The 19,762-nt window shown below is 47.3% G+C and overlaps 1 protein-coding gene and 1 pseudogene across 2 annotated transcripts in view; one reads left to right on the forward strand and one right to left on the reverse strand.

Annotated features, from left to right (window-relative positions):
* Nucleotides 1-9,680: 9,680 nt before the first annotated feature.
* On the reverse strand, nt 9,681-10,160 carry LOC306642886 (large ribosomal subunit protein eL21-like; annotated as a pseudogene). The gene has a single exon. The product of its transcript is annotated as a large ribosomal subunit protein eL21-like (transcript).
* A 4,698-nt stretch (nt 10,161-14,858) lies between these two features.
* The window catches only part of ARK2C (arkadia (RNF111) C-terminal like ring finger ubiquitin ligase 2C), a 104,350-nt gene continuing 99,446 nt past the window's right edge, over nt 14,859-19,762 (forward strand). The window contains exon 1 of the mRNA XM_079108789.1: nt 14,859-15,199. Coding sequence (XP_078964915.1) covers nt 15,139-15,199 — 61 coding nt within the window. The 5' untranslated portion in view covers nt 14,859-15,138. The remainder of the gene's footprint in view (nt 15,200-19,762) is intronic.

The raw sequence follows: 19,762 nt of genomic DNA on the forward strand, positions 1-19,762 counted from the left end.
CATCGGCAGTTAGGCCAGGCTCCCAGGGCTGTTTCTCAAATTGCTATAGCTGGAAGACATTCTCTAGGGACAGAACCCCAACTTGCCCAGGCTTCTCAGAGTCTCAAAGACCTGTGGCCCCTTCACCGGGAGCTGAGCTGGGGGATGCAGGCCAATGGGTATCACTGGAGTGATTGGGAATGGAGCCCGCCAGACATGACCAAGGGCAACCAAGTAAGCAACCAGGTGGCCAGTACAGCACCCATGTGAGCAGGTGCTGTAGGTGGCGGGGAGGAGCGACTGCACTCAAGAAAGACACCAACATTGTTACTTTCCAGTCTGTGTTCAAACGCGCCTCTCTGAAGCCTGGTTTAGGGCTCAGGTCCCCTCTTTTTCAGAACAGGGCTGACTCATGTTTATCAGGTTGATTGTGCTTTGATGATAATGTCCTCCCTCGGCCGTTCTGGCTGTGGGGGCTGTAATTCATGTCTCCCACTGAATGGCCATGCCCTTCCTTCCTGCTTAGCAGAATGTCCATTTGTGTGGCTGGCACCTGGCCTCCCTGGGTGGGTCACGAGTGGTCGATGCCATTGCAGCAACCACATTCCCCTATGTCAACACTGGTCCCAGGATCAGTATGGCACCCAGGCACCTGGATTTGGATTTGGGGTGGTAAGGTATGTGGTTTTCCCCAACTTCTGGGGAAGGTTTTTCTTTCTGACACAGTGAGAGACACAGAGAAGAAGATTTTTTTCCTTTCTTTTTCTTCCTGATTTGGAAACTATCAGTGAGGGTATGATACCTGAGCTGAGCAGCCACCTTGCAACCATGAGGCAATAGGAAATTAAAGGCCATACACTGTGGCAAGGGAGGTCCAAAGATGGAAGAACACCAGGTCGCGATTCCATTGTTGAGTCTCTGAACTCATCCTATATCATAGCTCTTCCCACTGTGGGACAGGGCAAGTCAACAACGCATGACCTTTACTAAGGTTTTCTGTTCATTACAGTTGAAAGCAGCCTGACTGGTGCCACAGACTGTGTTTCCGGGCACAGTCCTTCTGGTTCCTGGAAAAAAGCTATGCCCCACTGGAGTGGAAGATACACTAGCAGTCCGTTCATTCCATATTATCAAGTACCTCCTAGGCAAGAGCTGCCGATTTAGGTACTGGATTTGAAATCCAAAACCAAACCAGGAAGATACGGGAGGCAGCCACAGAAAGTGACTCCACCGGGTCTCTGATGCTATTACTGTACTCAATGTCTCACTAGTAGGGCAGGCACTATGCTTGCTGCTCAGTCTGGGAGGTAGTCGTGTTGACCCCATTGTGCAGATGGGGAAACTGAGGTCCAGAGAGCTTCAAAAGCATTTCCATGGTAACACAGCTAGGAAGCATTAGATCTCTGACTCCACATTGAGTCATTTCTTCACAGGTAGACAGGTCCTGAGGAAAAGAATATGATTTGGCAGAACATGGAGAGGCACTGTGTTTGTCCAGTTGGTCAGACAGTTGAGCAGTGAATGAGAGAGTAACTGGTCACTGAGTTAGTCACACAGAGGGATTCATTTCATCATCTATGGGGCCCACCGTGAGCAAGCTCCTTATGGTCTCTGGGGCCCAAGAGAGCAGTAGGCCCCCTCCCTGTCGCCAAGGCACTCATAGATCACTGCCAGCACACGGTTACTAGCAGCCAATGTGACATGCTAACCCTGTCATAGACACAGGGATCCCAGAGCACACAGGAGGGCATGCAGTTTGGATTTATGGGTGGAGAGAGACCTGGGTATGGAAGCCTCACAGTGAAGGTGATATTTAGTGGCATTTGAAAGCAAGTCTCAGGAAAATGGCTTGTGGATTTCTCTAGTTAAATGTAGAATTACCATATGATCCAGCGATCCCTCTCCTAGGTGTGTATCTCCCAAAGAACTGGATACAGGGGCTCACACAGATATTTGCACACCTGTGTTCACCGCAGTGTTATTGACAATAGCTGAAAAGTGGAAAAAACCCAAGAGTCCATGGATAGATGAATGGATAAACAAAATGTGGGGTCCACATGCAATGGAGTAATATTCAGTTACAAGAAGGGATGTTCTGCCACCAGCTGAGGCATGGATGCACCTGGAGGAAATCACGTTAAGTGACATGAGCCAGGCACAGGAGGACAAATAGTTTACAATTCTGCTTGTATAGGCAAATGTAGAGGGACAGAAAGTAGATTAGGGGTTAGTAGGAGCGAATGGAGGGGAGAGAAGGATTATGAGTGGTAGAAAGTTTCTACTTGGGGTGTGAGCAGTTCTGGAAATAATAGTGATGTTGATGCAACATTGTCAAGGGCTTAATGTGAATGTCATGTACACTTGAAATGGTAAAAAGAACCAGGAGCGAGGGCACACACTCAGAAGGCTGAGGCAGGAGGATCACAAGTTCAAGACCAGCCTGGGCAACTAAAATAAGACCCTGTCTCAGAGTAAAAACTTATAAGGGCTGGGGACGCAGTGCAGTGGTAGAGAGCCCTGGGTTCTGTCTTCAGTACCGCAAACATAGAAAGAAAAGAAATGATTAAAAGAGAGTAAATATCACTTTTTGTGTGTTTTGCCATTATCAATAAAACAAAACAAAACAAAAAGTAAGGCTCCAGTGTTTCCCAGGTTGAGAGGCTGTCTTCCTCTGGCCAGGTACAGCAGCGAAATGAAACATCATGGACACATCTGGCCTACAGGCATTGGCCCAGGAAGGGACTCAAGGAGCCGCTCAACTCCCAACCCACCTGCCTTAACCTCACCCTGAGGGGGTTGGGGAGGGGAGGCTGAGCCACGGTGAGCAGGGTCAGAGCCATGGCGGTGTCAATGTGTAAGGATGGTAACGGAGGAAAGAGCCAGACAGAACCAGGCAGATTCAGAGGCCTGCAGGCACAGGCGGGAAATGAGATGTGGGATCGGCCTGGGCAAGTTGGCGGGAGTGGGGTTACCGTGGGGAAGGAGAAGGCTCTCTGCTGCCCCAGATGTGCTGGGGCTCCTGCGTGTGAGCTCTAGCCACTGTCAGGGAGTGGCTGTTTGTCCTCTGCGCTCTCACCTCAGGAATTCCCAGGTGTCTCTTGCTCATTTGACCCCTTGTGTGTGCAGGGACCTACATCCACTCTTACAGCCCTGCTGGAAGCACCAGGGATTAATGTCCACCCCCTGACCCTTGACAGGACACTTTGACCTTCCCTTCAGCTGTGACTGCTGTCCCCACCGGCAGAATCCTCTGGGTTTTGGAATCAGAGGGCCAGAGTGTGTCTGAGAAGCAGGGACTGGCATGCGTCGGCATAAACCCCTAGATCTACAGATGAGTAAATGGGACCAGAAAGACAGCCACCAGAAGCCTTCTTGCAAAGGCTGAGTGACCACTTGGGGGTGAGATTACTGTGAGGACTCTTCCTGAGTCGGGAGGTGGACTGGACTTTGTAAACAGTCCCTTCTGGCTCTGAGAGTCCCTGATCCAAGGCCCCCCACGAAGTCACTCTCTCAGTGGATGGCAGCTCATTTCCTTCTCCATTAAAGGCAAACACTCCCCATCTGGCTTTGCTTTGGAGCAGTTATTATCGGTAATCAGCCATCAATTCATCCCTAATGATGCAACCTGAACACATTGCGGGGTGGAGCCTGGACCACATCTGCCTTGCAGGGCTGCGTCCCTGGAGGTCTGCCTGGCCTCTGTCCCCTTCCACCTCTGCCACCCTGCAGGGCCATTCTTCTACTTGGCCATTCGCTGCCTTCCACTGTGGGTCCCCAGGATCAGCCTTAGAGGTCAGCAGTGGCCTTTCCTGGGACTCTGAAGGCCTCTCAGATCTATCTCTCTGCTTGGCCCGAACCCGAAACTCTATCTTTAGAGTCTAGGCGTCTAACCCCAGGTCTTGTGACTCCCCAGAGAAGCGTGGTCTCAGATTTCACTGAATGGCAGGGGACTAGGGAGAGGCAGAGGGGGACTAAAGGCTCTGTAGGTCAATTCGCCTGCCTTAGAGAATATGCTGCCAGGCTGAGCTGAGTTCCCCAGTGGGAAGATTCGGCTTCTAGAGGGTTGACAGGCAAGAGGGGGCCTGGCTGAGACGCCTGACATTCTGCTTTTTCCCAAGGCCACATTTTAAGCCAGGAATGACGCCTGAATCCAAAGGAGTAAGGGTCAACCGCTGACATTTTTAGGCACTGTGCCTGATGTTTGGAAAAATTCAGGGGATGCTGTGACACACCCCTCAATTCCACCATCAGGCCAGTAACTGATGAGGTGTGCTGCAACCAACCTTGCTTTGCTTCTGCAGGTTGGGTCAGAGACCACCGGATGTAAACCATGAGCAAGTGCTGTGGGGTGGAGGGGCTGCAGCTGGGAGGTGTCTGGGTGTGAATCTGAGGTGAATCGGCCTCCTCAACTTGGATAAAGAATCCTAAACTTGACTAGGCACGGTGGGGCATGCCTGTAATCCCAGCAGCTGGGGAGGCTGAGGCAGGAGGATCGCAAGTTCAAAGCCAGCCTCAACAATACAGTGAGGCCCTAAGCAACTCGGTGAGATCCTGTCTCTAAATAAAATGTAAGAAAGGACTGGGGATACGGCTTAGTGGTTAAGTGCTCCTGAGTTTAATCCCCAGTACCAAAAATAAAAGAATCCTAAACTTTGAGAGCCTCAATTTCCTCCCCCATGAGTGATAAGCACTGTGCCCACTGAAGAGATCAATACTGAGGGTTTGAGGACATAGGAAAGAGCCACATCCATGTGAAGCTCTGAATACATTCTCCCCACAGGTCTCAGGACCCAACTTGACCTCTTCTCTCAACATCTGAGGCCCCTGTCTCTAAAAGGATGACTCACCTTATTTATTTATTCTTTGTGAACTTTTTATTTTGTTTTGATACTGGGGATTGAACCCAGGGGTACTTTACCACTGAGCTACATTCCCAACCAATCCTTTTTATTTTAAGACAGGGGTCTTGCTAAGTTACTGAGGCTGGCCCTGAACTTGTGAACCTCCCGCCTCAGTCTCTCGAGTCACCAGAATTACAGGTGCGTGACACCACACCTGGATTCAAAAGATGACCTATTCATATAGAGTACACCGTGAGTCAGTCAGACTCCTGCTGCCAAGTCAGAAAGTAGGCTGAGCCAGAACAGGGTCAAAATGCTGGCCGGAGAACCTGATTGTTTAAAAAAGAAAACCCTCTATTCTCGTTGAATTAGAAATTCCGTTGGTTCTCCTGTGGCAGGCTCTAGGGTTGCTGAGCCAGAAGGGAAGGTATTGTTCTTCAGGTCACTTCTGCTCAGGAACTCACACAACTCATTGCCAACAGACATGCTTGGGCAGCCCCTGTGGCCAGCAATGTACGGTGCTGGGCACTCAGTGGACGGCGTAGCAGGCAGAGTGCACCACCTCAGGGCAGATGGTCCAGATCTCCAGCTGTGTTTTGCAAAGAGGAACCCTGGCACCTGCATAGAATTCACTCGGGAGGAGGTGGTACTTGTAAACAGTTTCCTGAGCCCTGTCCTGCAGTGTCCTGAGTCAGAATTTCAGGGGCTGGCACCTGGGTATCTACCTTTTAAACTCCATCTCCATCTGATTCTTAGGTTCACGTGTGAGAACGGCCCACTAAGGACGGTGCATCCAGGGACTGCCCTGTGCCCTCTATGTGCATTATACACACGTACTTCCACCCCCCTCCACCCCCACCAAATGAGAAGGAAGTGCCCAGAGGGAACTAAAGAACTAAGATAAGGCCATAATGTCTCCATTATCTGGAGGAAAAACCTTAATCAATACATCCTGTTGCACCTAATTTGTTCAATATGCCCTTAACATTCACGGAGTACGTTTGGGCCTCTTCCTTTTGCTGTCCCCTTCCTGGGGCCCTCTCTGTGTGCACCAGAGCAGTGCCGGTCTTCTGGACTTAAAGCTGACCTGTTTCCACAAACCTTAACAAAGTCTTACAATCACAGCCAAAATGTGTCACCTCTGCCTAGTGCCCACAAGGGGAGGAATTGTGATGATTTTACACCTGGTTGCAGGTGGGAGAAAGTCAAAGTTGCAAAAGAGCAATGGCTTCAGTGAGACAGAAATTTGATTCTTTCTGCTTTTTGGAGGCGGGCGGGACAAGGGGATTGAACTTAGGGACACTCAATCACTGAGCCACATCCCCAGCACTATGTTGTATTAGAGACAGGTCTCACTGAGTTGCTTAGAGCCTCACTTTTGATGAGGCTGGCTTTGAACTTGAGATCCTCCTGCCTCAGCCTCTGGAGCCGCTCAGATTACAGGCATGGGCCACCTGTGCCCGGCTGAACCCAGAGTTCCATACATGCTAGGCAAGCACTCAACCACTGAGCTACATCCCCAACTTTTTTTTTTTTTTTTTTTTTTAATCATTTTGAATCGGAGTCTTGCTAAATTACCTACACTGTCCTTGAATTTGCAAACCTCCTGCCTCAGCCTCCTGAGTTGCTGGGTTAGTGGCATGTGCCACAGTTCCCTTGGACTTTTTATGATGGCTTTTAATGAAAAAGAGCTCCCACATATGTAGACTGTCCTTTGTGACAGTAGTTATCAGAGTTTGTCACTTTATATTACTTTAACCAGGAATAGATCCTTTGAGCTCCTTGCCTCACTCCTTTCTTTTCCTCCCTCCCTCCCTCCCTCCCTCCATTCCTTCCTTCCTTCCTTCCTTTCTTCCTTCCTTCCTTCCTTCCTTCTACCTCCTCAGCTCTGCTTCACTCATTTCAATGAAACTTTAAATTGATGCTGTCTCCCCTAACCCTTGTTCTTACACTGGCAAACCTCAAAACCTACCAAGCAGCTAACTCTAACCCTCTTATTCTTCTTCTGGATGTTTATCCCTTGTATTCCATTCCTGTGCTGGCCTCACCCACTGTTCCATTCCTCAGTCAGCTTAGTGAAAACATCCAGCCTTTCCAGTTCTGACACCAGCTTGGCATACATGATACCCAGTTCACCCTACTTTCTTTCTTTCTTTCTTTTTTTTTTTGGTATTGGGAATTGAACCCAGGGGCACTTAACCACTGAGCCACATCCCCAACCCTTTTTTTATTTTTATTTTGAGACATGGTCTCTCTAAGTTGCTGAGGCTAGCTTTGAACTTGCGATCCTCCTGCTTCAACCTCTGGAGCTGCTGGGGTTACAGGTGTGTGCCACCACACCCGGCTAATTCTTTCTTATTTTAAAGAAATCTTCAGGCTGTCTGGGGTCAGTGTGGCTTCATTAAATCATTCAGTATCTAGGATCTTTCAAACTTGGCCCTTCACTATCTTTAGCATATACTTTCCACATTAGTGCTCTACATGACTGCTCCAACTCCAGCCCTTACGTCCAACTTGCACTTGGTATAGATGATAAAGAGAAGAAAGACACATCTTCTGGCCTTGAGGAACTCTTCCTGGGCATCACAGTGAAGTTCTGCTTCTATCCCATTGATCAGAACTTGGTCCCATGGTTATACCTGACTGCAAAGCGATCGGGGAAATGTAGTCTTTCTTCTAGGTAGCCACAGGGTCAGTAAAAAGTCAGAGGTTGTGTTATCAAGGAATAAGGAAGGAGCAAACGCAGGCTGCTGGCTGCCTCTGCAACGCCACTGTAGTCTTCCTCAAGCTGAGGCATGATAGCTACTGTCAAGCCTATTTTGGTGTTGATTTATGAGTATATATTACTGCCTAATGTCCAATAAAACCAAAATCAGAGAACATGTAAAGTTAGTAAGAATGACATCATTACAAAGGTAATAAAAGGAAAGCTTAACTTCACAGAGATGAGTACACGAGAGTCGTGTCACTTTGGATTTGGGAATGTCTGGATCCAGAAACACCTTTGGAATCTTATATGTGATAAGGAGAAGAGTGCCTACAGAACATGCTTTTCCCTGGTTGACTATGTCAGGCATGTTCTCCGTTCCTCCCTTGCCCTCTGCCCCCAGGATCAGTGGCCATTCCCAAACCTGACTTCCAATCCCACCAAACTGATTTCCCAGTCCGTAGAATCTACCCAGACGCCCCAATCAATTTTGTGCTTAGATGGTAGATGACTTTTCCTGACACATAACTCCAGTGCCCAGAATCTTCCAGTCAGTACTCCCCGATGTCTACCAATAACCCCTGATTCCCTCATTACGTACATACGTGCTCACACACTCCCACATGCACTTGCACACGTTTTTCTATTACCATCACATAAACCCATGTGCATACACTTAATACATCCTGAGTCTCTGCATAAGCTGTCCCCTCTGGCATGCTTTTGGAGGATTTGCATTGTCTCCTTGCCACCGCTGTGGAAAGACACCTTCCGTGGCTAGTTGAAGGAGGGTGAGATACCCGGCAATGCACAGACCTGACACCATGAGAAACAACCACAACTGCCTCAGAGCAGAAGTGGCCCTGTCTAGCCCACAGATCTGTGAGGATAAATGCTCGCTGGTATGTGCCACTGTGCTGTTGTATTTATTTATGATTTAATACTTTGCAGCAGTAGCCAATGATCCACCTGACTAGACATGCTCTTTCCTTGTCTGAGCCCCCTATAGTATTTTCAGTCCTCCTTTAGATAGGAATCACTTCTACTGCCACTCAGTGTAAGGTTTGACTGTGAACGTTGAGACCAAAGTCACAGCAGTTTAAACAAGAGTGGTTATTTATCTCTTACACCAAGGGTTTGGAGTGAGTGAACTGTCCATGGCAGCCCTGGATGGTGAGCTTGAGCCCTTTGTGTTCCTGAGGATGGCATGTCATGCAGCCAAGAGGTGGCAATCCAAGGGGCGAGAGGGAATTGGAATTTGGCCTGAGCTCCTGGCCTACAGCTGTGTCAAATGTGATGAAGAGCTCCTTTTGCTAACTTGCTCACCCAGAGAAAGGATCTTTTTGTGTGCCTGCAGAACACAAGGATATGTGCTTTTGTTTTTTACTTTAGTTTTTGAAAATTTTCTAATATAAATGAAAGTAGAAAGAATGATATAATGAACCTTCATGTAGTCATCATCCAATTTCCATAATTACCCATTTACTGTATAGTTTCACCTATACCCATACTCACCGGTCCCTTCCCCTCAGAACCTTCTAGACATCATTTAATGTCTGGAAAGCAACTGTAAATATAAAAGTTGTTTGTGTAGATATCATCACAATACCATTATCCCATCCAAAATAAAGCAATTCCTTGGTATCAGTAAGATGGAGTCAGCATTTGCCTTTTCCCAGTTATCTTTATAGCTTATTTGTTCAAATCACATTTCACAAAAATCCAAAGATTGCATTTGATTGATTGAACCTTTATATCATGACAGGTTCCCTTCCATCTCCTTCTTTCACCTGATAATTTATTTTTTAAGAAAATGTTTGATTTGTCCCATAGAGTTTCAGATTGTATCCCAAAGGCCTCTTTTAATACCTCTTTCTGTGCCCTGGGCTTCCTATAGGTTGGTAATTAGCGCTGCAGACTTGACAGCTTCAGGTGTCATTTTTAGAATGACGACTTCAAGGCGGGGTCTTTTCTTCTCTCAGAGGACACATCATCCCATTGCTTCTCATAGCAGCAGTGTAAAAGGTCTTTGCCTAGAACTATTACTTCATTAGGATGATATTCTCATTTTATCATTTCTATTTAATTTATTATTTTTTTTCAATTAAGAAAATCATTTTTAAAGTTCACAGGCTTTTATTGTTTTACATTTATTATGCCATAAATTCTTAGGGAGTAGGTTCCAGCAGCTCAGGCTCCTTTCCATTTGTTCTCACAAGACCTGCTTCTCCGGGTGGAGCAGGCTGGCACTTCAGCTGAACCCAGTTCCTTTCTCCTTGGCTTCCTTCTTTTCCTGATCATTTCCTTCACATGCGTCAGGAAGCTGTCTCGGCTCTTAGAGTGCTTGACATGCTCAATACGCACATCAGTTCTCTTGGCAAGACTCTTGCCCTTAACTTGCTTACTCACAACAATGCCAACAGCATGCTGGGTAACACTGCAGACTCTCCCAGTTTTGCCATGATAACATGTGTAGGGCATTCCTTTTTGAACAGCACCCATTCCCTCAATGTCTACAATATCACCCTTCTTGTAGATTGACATATATGTGGCCAAAGGAACAAGGACCTGTTTTCTAAAAGGCCTAGAGACCATATATCAGGTTCCTCTCCTCTTCCCTTTGTGTTCATCATATTGGCAGATTACTGGAAGATGGCAGTTCCACTTCTATTTAATTTATTAACCAATATTCTGTGCATGTGTGTGTGGTGCTGGGGATGGAGCCCAGGGCCTTACGCATGCTAACTACTGAACTACTAAGCTACACTTCCAACCCCTGCCAAAGAATTTCTTTCTTTCTTTCTTTTTTTTTTTTTTTGTGGTACTGGGGATTGAACTCAGGGCCTTGTGCTTGTAAGGCAAGCACTCTACCAGCTATCTCCCCAGCCCAGAATTTCTTGATTATCCAAGGCCACGTTAACTTCTGTCAGCTTCACTATCATCCTGGTTTAGGGACAGCCCCTCCTGATCACTCTTGGTTTTCTTGTGTTTGTGACCTGACCCCCAATGGGCTGTCAGTGCCCAGGGCCATGTCTCTTTTTGAAACAGGCTGCATCTGGAATCTCAGTCATGTTTATCACAGGGCTGTTGTGACACCAGTCACGGTGGGTTCACTGAAGCACAGCTGTTTTGCACCGATTCTGAAAGCTGCCTCCACTTGATGCCAACGCAATGTGGAGAAGAGCAGGAATTCTGTCATCAGTCTTGGAAATGTTTGATGTCTACATGACTGATGTGGTAGACTCCTTTTCATTTGTTGATTAAAGGGCATGGTGGTTGAAGTCGGGATCTGATACTGGGCTCTATAGGAGTGTTCTCTAATCAGATGTTTCTGGGCCCCAGAAACATGCTGATCTGTAGACACTTTTCTGTAGGTGGCCATAGTGGAGACCAGAGAGTGAGGGAACAGTGTGGGGCAGGGATCTCTGTGACAATGCTCTGTCTACTTTAGAGGGTGATGATTTTCTGTTTTGGATCAGGAAGTGTAAATGGACCTTTCTTCTCATTTTGTAATGCTTCTTGAGTCTCACACGCTAAGCCTGTAAACATGTACTATGCACTGCTGTTGGCAAGGAATGGAAAGAACATAAAATGTAAAAAGCCCCTATGAATGGAATATTTCTGCAAATCTTTCTTGTTAGAAATCTGATTTATTGTACTTCTATGAACTTTAGCTAATGGGAGTGGCTAGAAAACAGTCATCCTAACATGCTGGTGGAAAATAGGGATCGGGAGCCATGCTAGGCTACATAGCCTAGGAAATATGAAATCTGGTTCTAACTCAGCCATGAATATTGTGACCTTGTTCATAGCCCTGTGTCTGAGCCTCAGTTTCCTTATTCATAAAATAAGTGACTGGTAAAACAATAATCAAGTTTCATTCCTGGAGATACCACTGTATTTATACTTCCAGAATTCTCTGAAACAATTACAGACACCACAGTAACTTCTCATTTGATTCTCACAATAAACCTACAGGGTGGTAGATGTGGCAGGCATTATTATTATGTCTATTAGACAGATGATGTGTTGAGGCTGAGGGATGTAAGGTGTTTGCTCAAGATTTCATTAAAAAATGAAACTCTTCCTCCTGAGCCACAATAATTCTTAGCAGGAGGCTCATGCCATGGATGGTTGTTGATATATAGGAGCATGTGGGCATCTGTCTGTTAGGCTTCTTGGATACATGAATAAAAAAGGGTACAATTGTTAGATGGACTTACAATTTCTCTAGGTTTACATTGCTGGTCTATCCTTTGATGTGATTTCTTTTATCTGTTGGATGTTCTGTAATGGTATGATTTACACTAAATGTGTTAAATAGGTAACCTTAAGTAGTACCTGGGTGGAGGGAGGTAATGGGCAAGGAGAGATGGACAAGGAAAGGGAAAAGAGTTAAGAGCTACACAGTCAGACACTAGTCTATGTACTCTAACAGTACTACCTAGTTCTCATGTGAATCCTAGGAGGAAGATTTTTTGTCATTATGCACATTTTACAAATATTGAAAGCAACACCTAGAGGAGTTAAATAACCTATTCAAGCTAATAAGTGTTGAATCCAGGATGCAAACCCAGGCAGTTTGATTTCAGAGTTTGCCCTCTAACTATTCACCTATTAATGTCATGAGCCTTTGTGAGCTACTGTAATAAAAAGTAAAAATAAAATAAAGAATGTCCATCCAAAGCTAGCAAGATTGCAAAGGAACAGAGCAACTGACATACCATATATTGCTGGTAGCATTGAAAATGACTTTCATCTTTTTTAAAAAATTTATTTATTTTGATTCATTGTACACAAATGGGGTACAACTGTTGTTTCTCTGGTTGTACATGAAATAAAGTCGCACCATTTGTGTAATCATACATGTATGTAGGGTAATGATGTTTGTCTCATTCTGTTATTTTTCCTTCCCTCTACTCCCTCACTTTCATCTTTTAAAAAAGTAATATGTGGGGTGGGGTACTTGGTGCACACCTGTAATCCCAGTGACTAGGGATGCTGAGGCAGGAGGATCACAAGTTCAAAGTCAGCCTTGGCAACATAGTGAGGCCCTAAGCAATTTGGTGAGCCCCTTCTCAAAATAAAAAAAATAAATAAAAAGGGCTGGGGATGTGGTTCAGTGGTTAAGCACCCCTGAGTTCAATTCTCAGTACAAAAAAAAGAAAGAAAGAAATAGAAAAAGATAAATAGTAATATGTGGCAAGATCTATAATGCTTTCCATATTAATTTAGGAATACTGACCCTAGAAGTTTATTCTAAATGTATAGTTCCACAAAAGCAAGAAGCCATGTGCATGAAGAAGTTTACTGTAATAGTGGAAAACAGGGAACAAATTGCCCTAGAATAAGGTATGATTAAGTAATTTCATAATACATTCACTTGTTGGAGTATTATGCAAACATTTAAAATGATAATTACAAAGACTACATAAAAGGGTAGGAAATTGTTCCCTATAATATGTTAAGATATAAAAAACAGGATAAGAACGTGTAGATTATGATGACAACTCTGAGATGTCTATGTATATTAACAAAGCCTGAAATAGAACAGGAAAAAAAATTCTAGTTGTGAGACGTCAAAGTCATTTCATTTTTTTCACATTTGTATTAGTGGTGGCATCCTGTCTACTTAACAGATAATGAAAGGAAGAAAAGAGCTGGTGGAAATGATTGTCTCAGGTGACTGTTGGGTGGATTCCCTTTGGCTTCACCCTTGAGGTCCTGGGGACAGCCAGAGGGGTTCAGGGTGGGGAGAGGACTGGGGCTTGATAGATCCCTGCGCTTGTGTGGGAGAGAAAGGATCCTACTCTGCCATTGCCTCTGCAACTACGGGAACTGTCTAGGCCAAACTTGTCTTCCCTTTGCCTCACCACACTTCTCTGATTCTTCATTCAAGTCTCAGAAGTCTTATAAGACATGTTCCTGGAGTCAACTCCAACTGCTCCCCCAACTCCCACATACTGGCATCCTTCCCCACCCCGTTTCTGTGGCCCATCTCAGCACACAGATGTGATGACTGCCTGTTGACCTTACTGAGGCTCCCTCTGGGCTATCAGGATTGGGGTCCCAAGCTGGTCTGGATCTTCTCCCTGTGCAAGAATGGCCCTTCTCCTTATCTCTAGGAGGGGGCAGGCTGGATGGGGTGATTTTTTTTCCAGCTTCACATACTATGTATTATCAAGGTTTTAGCAGACTCTTTAAATTAAGGAACCACTGGATTTTGAAGAAAAGACCCAGCATAGGAAATGTCCTCTATTTTGCTGCCTGTGGATGGACCTCCCCCAAGTATTCCCTGGCTTTGGCTGGGCCTTGAGCCTGGTCTATGGATGAGTTGGGGATTTTCATGGCAGGGAGGCTGTGTGCACTTGAGAACAGGGCTCCAGGGTGAGGGGTCTTCACTTGTTTTGTGAGTACCCTGCTGGCCTGCCACAAGCCACACATCACATGCTAGCTGTGATACGATGTGTGAATCTGGAGGAGACCTGATGTCACATATCTGCCTTCGGACGGTGGAAGTGGGTGTGTCTGTGTACATGATTGGGTGTGCCTGTGTCAGAGCTTGTTCTGGGTGGCCCTGGGTTTGTGGATAGTATGTCACTGTACGGACTGCACACACACATCTGAGTGAATGTGTAGTTTTCAACTCAGCAAATTATTGGGAGCTTTGTGCTCTGCAAGAGCAAGATTGTGGTGTGTCAGGCATGGTGCCTGGGGTGTGCAGTCTTACCTGTGTCTGCATTGTGTGTCCCCTCTGTGTGTCTTTGGGAATGCGTTCTTGGCACGTGTCCTGCCTTAACAAGGCGCTTTCGGGGTGTGTGTGTGTGTGTGTGTGTGTGTGTGTGTGTGTCTGTGCGGCAGTGCCTGAGTCCTGTTTGCGGCTGCCTGCTTGCTTTCCAGCTTCACTTGTGCCTGCAGTCAGGCTCTGCACGTGCGCCAGCCTCCATGCGCACGTCCCTGAGTGACCCGTGCGCTATGTGCAGGGACCTCTGGGTCGTGTGCACTTTGTGCGCTCGTGCCTGACTCTCTGCACTAACGAACGCACCTCCACATGTCTGAGAGCACGTTCTTCTCCATATGTGCACGTTCCGTGTGCACGCCGCCCGTGTGTGTCTGCGTGTGCAGGGGCGCTGCGCGCGCGCTCCGACCCGCTGGCGTCCAGGGACCCGCACAGAGCTCCACGCGTCCCGTGGGGGTGACCCCTCCCCCCTGCGCCCCGCAGCGGGCCGCGGCGATTGGCCGCCCGCTCCTCCCAGCCCTTACCCCTCCCTCCCCCCGCCACCCGCGCGCCCGCGGTCCCCGCTGTCCCCCGCGGTTCCGGCGAGGCCGCGCCGCGCTGCGCTCCGCTCCCATTGGCTGCGCGCGCCTTTGTGTGGCGGCAGCTGCGGCCCCAGCGCCTTTGAATGTCGAGAGGGGCCGGGAAGGGAGCCTTTCCATGGGCCATCTGTCTCCCCGCCAGCCGCCGCCCCACCGCCGCCCGCGCCCCGCGCTCCGCCTCCCGCCCCGGCGGCTCCCGCAGCCCCGCCGCCGCCCGCGCCCGCGCCCCGGAGCCGCGCCACAAAGGGCCCGCGCGCAGCCGCCGCCGCCGCCGCCGCCGCGCGAGGAGCCAGGATGGTCCTGGTCCACGTCGGCTATCTCGTGCTTCCAGTGTTTGGCTCTGTGCGAAACAGAGGTATCGCTTTTTCCTTTCGGGGTCTGCTTCCGAGCGTGGATCGCCGCAGGCACCGGGGCGGGGGCGGGCGCCGCGGGCGGCCGGGGGCTCAGGGCACACCCGCGAGGACGCAGGGCGAGCGGTGGCCGCTCCCCACATCCTTTTGGGGAGACCCCCGAGTGTGGGGGTGGCCGCCCTCGTGGGAGCTTTTGTAGTGAAGTTAGGGTTTGGCGAATTTGGGTCCCTCCCTCCCCAGCCCCATTTTTTATTCTTTGCGGCGGACGTGGTTCCCCCAAATCACAGCCCCTTCCCCTAATACCTAGCCCTGTATGATCGAAAGAAGGAGATACATGACCGTGTGTGTGTGTGTGTGTGTGTGTGTGTGTGAGAGAGAGAGAGAGAGAGAGAGAGAGAGAGAAAGCGAGAGAGAGAGAGAAAGCATGCTTGGTTTTTTCTAAAGTCTATGTGTATTTCTGTTGTGTGTGTTTTGTATTTCTTCATTTTTTTTTTTTTTTTTTTTTTTTTTTTAATACCGATGGCTGGTTAGCTGGGATCTGGTTATCTGTCCCATCCCATGCCCCAGCCCCCACCCTCTCGTGGGCACTTGCACGATTTCCCGTCCCATCCTTTTCTCTCCTTTAACCCTTTTTGTGTTATTGCCCTTGTGTTGTGGTCCTGCTCACACCCCCCACCTCCCAGTTGTCTTTGTATGACAGTTGCATTTATGGGTTCAAGATGTGTGTGTGTGTGTGTGTGTGTGTGTGTGTGTGTGTGTGTGTGCATGCATGTGTGTGCGCGCCTTGGAGATCAGACGTGCGCTGCCGTGCACCCCTGGGTCCGGCCGGAGCGGGGTGTCTGGCCCTTGGGTGTTGCGCTGTGTGTGAGGGTGAGGTGGAAGCTGCTCCCGTGCCAGGCCTTTGCCCCGGGCAGCGGTTGACCAAGCAGCAGGCCGGCGTGGGCTTTGTTTTTAACTGTGATATATGGGGTGTGTTTGCACGGTCCCCCTTTTCCCACATCCCCTTTTCCTTACATTCTGCTACAGCAATAGCTTGATTTCCCCCTCTTCTTCCCCCACCCCACATTTCTTCCATTTTCTTTTAATCAAATATTCCCACCTCCCAAAGCAATTCCAAGATGCATTTCTTTTTTTTTTTTTTTTTTTTTTTTCTTTTTTTCTTTTTGTATTCTGCCTCTGGACTCACATTTCTCTTCTTGGAAATGTTTCTTCTCTCCCACTCCACGTCTGCTTAAATCCCTGCTGGCTAAGGCCCTCCTCTCCCACCCCCTCCCTCACACACAGAATGATGTCTTCCCTCTGCCGACCTGGCTCCTTCACGGAGCCAGAGTGGGGGGCGGGGTCGCAGGGCCAGCGCTTCAGTGCGCCCCAGGGGCCGGATTGGGCCAGGCAAGGAAAGCCCGGCCCTCCTCCTTTCAGCCCAGCTGTCCCCAGCCCCGCGCCTCTCCCCAGAACCCAAAAGGCAAGATTGGCCCCCTTAGGCCTGTTTGAACCGCAGTTTTTTGTGTGATGATAGAATGATGACATTCTGCATTTATCAAATCTTTTTTTTTTCTTCATTGTGTAGCTCAGTGAATGGTCAACTCGCTGCTGTGCGCGCTGTGACCCTTCTGCCTCGCATTTAGCTGTATTGTGACACCCTCTTAACCATTTCCTGTCTCCATCTGAGGAAGGCATTGCTATTTAAGCGGCAGTATCCCCTATCTCAGGCCAGCCTAGGTGGGGGGTGAAGGGGCTTGCGAGGAAGAAGGGGGGCTGCATGAGACTCTTGGAAATGCCAGCCCCCTCCCCCAAAGCACAATTATCTCTTATTACTTGGCATTTCCTCTTAAAACGGGTGTGGAACATTACACTAGGCAGAAATTCAAAAATGATTAAGAAGGATGTTGAGCCTGAAAGTATAATTATCCTGATTAAATCATTATCATCCTCATTAATACCACCAATCTCTAAATACCATTGCAGGATGCGGTTTCATGTTTTGAAATTCAAATTGTTCAGCTGCCTTTAAATTTTATTTTTAATACCACTCTCCCCCTCCAAAAAAAAAAAAAAAATCCCAACAAAACAAATTCTGCCCATCAGTCAAAGTTTACTTTCATGGCAAACACGCCCACAGGAAATTTAAGGGCTGAGGGGTGAGTTGGGCTGTGGGTAAAATTTAGCACAATGTGCTAAGAAATCATGACCTTCCGATAGAGGATACTAATGCTTAACTCAACAAGGTCCTAAACCACGATCTTCTTGTAAAACTATTAGATAGTCTGCCAGCTTAAATCTGTTTCTTTTAGTTTCCATTGTAGTAGTGTAGGATGTAGGCCATTTCAGAATAGATGCAGAGAAATAACCATTTTTGTATCTTCATCCTGTTTAGCCGAATACATTGCACTGTAAATCCCTGTTAAGTGGATTCCTTTTGCCTTGGCATTGAGGCTGCAGCACCCCATTTTCCAGTTGTCCGGGTGGCCATTGGCTGGCTTCCAGGCAGCACCCAGACATAACTGAGGATTACATTTAGTTGGAGGCAAAAAATTATTTAATGTATGTATATTAAAAAGAAAATCTTTGATGAAATGGCAGTTGCTGCTATTCCAGCCTCTGAAAATTTGGTGTACGAAGGTCCCTGGCTTAAGGGGGAGCCGTGGCCATAGGGTCTTAATTATTTAATTGTACAATGTCAAGAGCATCTTTGGACATCTGCCCTGGCCCTCGGAACTGCCCCTTTAACAGCCGGCTCCCTTCTGCTGCTTGGCCAGCCAGACCTGCTCAAGAACTGAAACAAAACAGCAGCAATCATGAAAGAATAAGGCCCCTACTTCGAGGGCCCTTCCAAAATAAAGTCCCAAGTAGCCTCCCCAGACTGCCATTTGGCAATCTGAAAAGAAAAAAAAAAAAAAAAAAAAAAAAAAGAGAAGAAAAAAAATTCTCAGCAAAATGGTTTTCCATTAAACAGGGGTAGCGTGTTCTGCTGTGCTGAATTACTTCCTGTTCTTATTTTGTGGGTAATTTTTTCTGTATCAAATATCCTTTTGGTTGTGTATCTTTTTCACCTTTTCTTGTACTAAAACTAAAGCATGATCTGTATTTTTTTACATCCCCCAGTTGACACTGTACAGCGCTCGGTTAGAGATGTTACCCCGCTGAACCGTACTGTGGTACTGTGGTCGTGCAGCCCGGGCCATCTGCTCATTGTACGCTGCTTTTGTTCTGTTGCCCTTCCGAAGCATGGTGGGCCCAGCCTTTTTTTTTGTATCGTGTGCATGACGACATTGTTACACACAGAATCCACTAATACTAATATACAATCTCTCAATAAAGAACTAGTTTTCCTATATTAACCTAGTGTGCTTTTTCTCTTGCTGTTTTCCCATTTATTGTCGTATCCCGCTGTTTAGATTTCCCCCTCGCTTTTCTATCCCCACCCCTCACCCACCACCCCCACCTCCCATTGTAAGATTTGAGTGAATGCCTTTTTTTTTTTTTTCCTTTTCTTTCTTTCTTTTCTTTCTTTCTTTCTTTTTTTTTTTTTTTTGTGGTACAGATATGGTGACTTTAGTCTCATCTAGTCCATATCTTTTAACAATAGAAGCCTGGGGCGATGGGAGAGGTCAGTTGTCCTGTCACTCTGAAACAGCTCAACTGCTAGAGAGAGCCCCTATCTTTGGCCACCTGTATATTCAATAGCCTCCACATTTCATGTTAGTTACCAAGTTACACAGGCACTGAGTCTCCGATGCTGGTGAGGGAAGGGGAGATGACACCAAGGTTGAGAAAAGGGATACTGTTCTTAACTAGCAATCTTGTAGCATTTCAGACTCGCCTGAAAAACCCATTTTGAGTTGTGTTTTAACTTTTCTGTTTCCTGTCTCATTGATTTACTGTCCTTATAAATCATGCTGGGGGTGACATGCGACATGTAGTAGAAGTCATGATTTGGAATTTTCAAGGACCCTCTTCTCTGTGCATATTAAAATTCTCAGGACCTACAGTGTAAGTTTGGCATTGAGATATCCTGGATAAGGAAGATATTTCAAACAGAAACTGAGACCACCCCACCCCATCCCGGGCCAGTAGCCCGATCTGGTTCCGTAGGAATAAGCAGGTCTGTGCCCTCTGCAGGCTGCGAGCCAGTTAAAGCTGATTATAGCCCGCTTGCCTGACAGCTGCTTCGTCTGTGACCCTAGGGCCTCTCAGGAGAAAGCAAGCCAGATCTCCGCCTTTGTCTAAGTGTTGTGTGTGTTGGGGTGGGGGTGGGGGAGGTCAGGAGGGAAGTCAGGACCTACCTCCAAATTGAATTCGAAGGAGAACCCTTAAAATATGTCTTTTCCCCATAATTGCTTTGGAGGAGCCAGTGGAGAGGTATTTTTTCCCTCCAGAGTGGAACCCAAATTCAAGCATTTGTCAATTACACCTATTCAATTTCAGCCCAGAACAAGCCTTGCTAAATGAAGCGTCTTAGACACCCGCGGAAATCAGTTGATTAAAGAAATTCATGGTTCCTTCAAAGGGTCATCATTTTGAAGCCATCTCTGTGTTGGCAGATGTGCCTGGTCCTCACTCCTCTGGGC

Source organism: Sciurus vulgaris (genome assembly GCF_902686455.1).
Source record: "Sciurus vulgaris genome assembly, chromosome: 13".
NCBI lineage: Eukaryota > Metazoa > Chordata > Mammalia > Rodentia > Sciuridae > Sciurus > Sciurus vulgaris.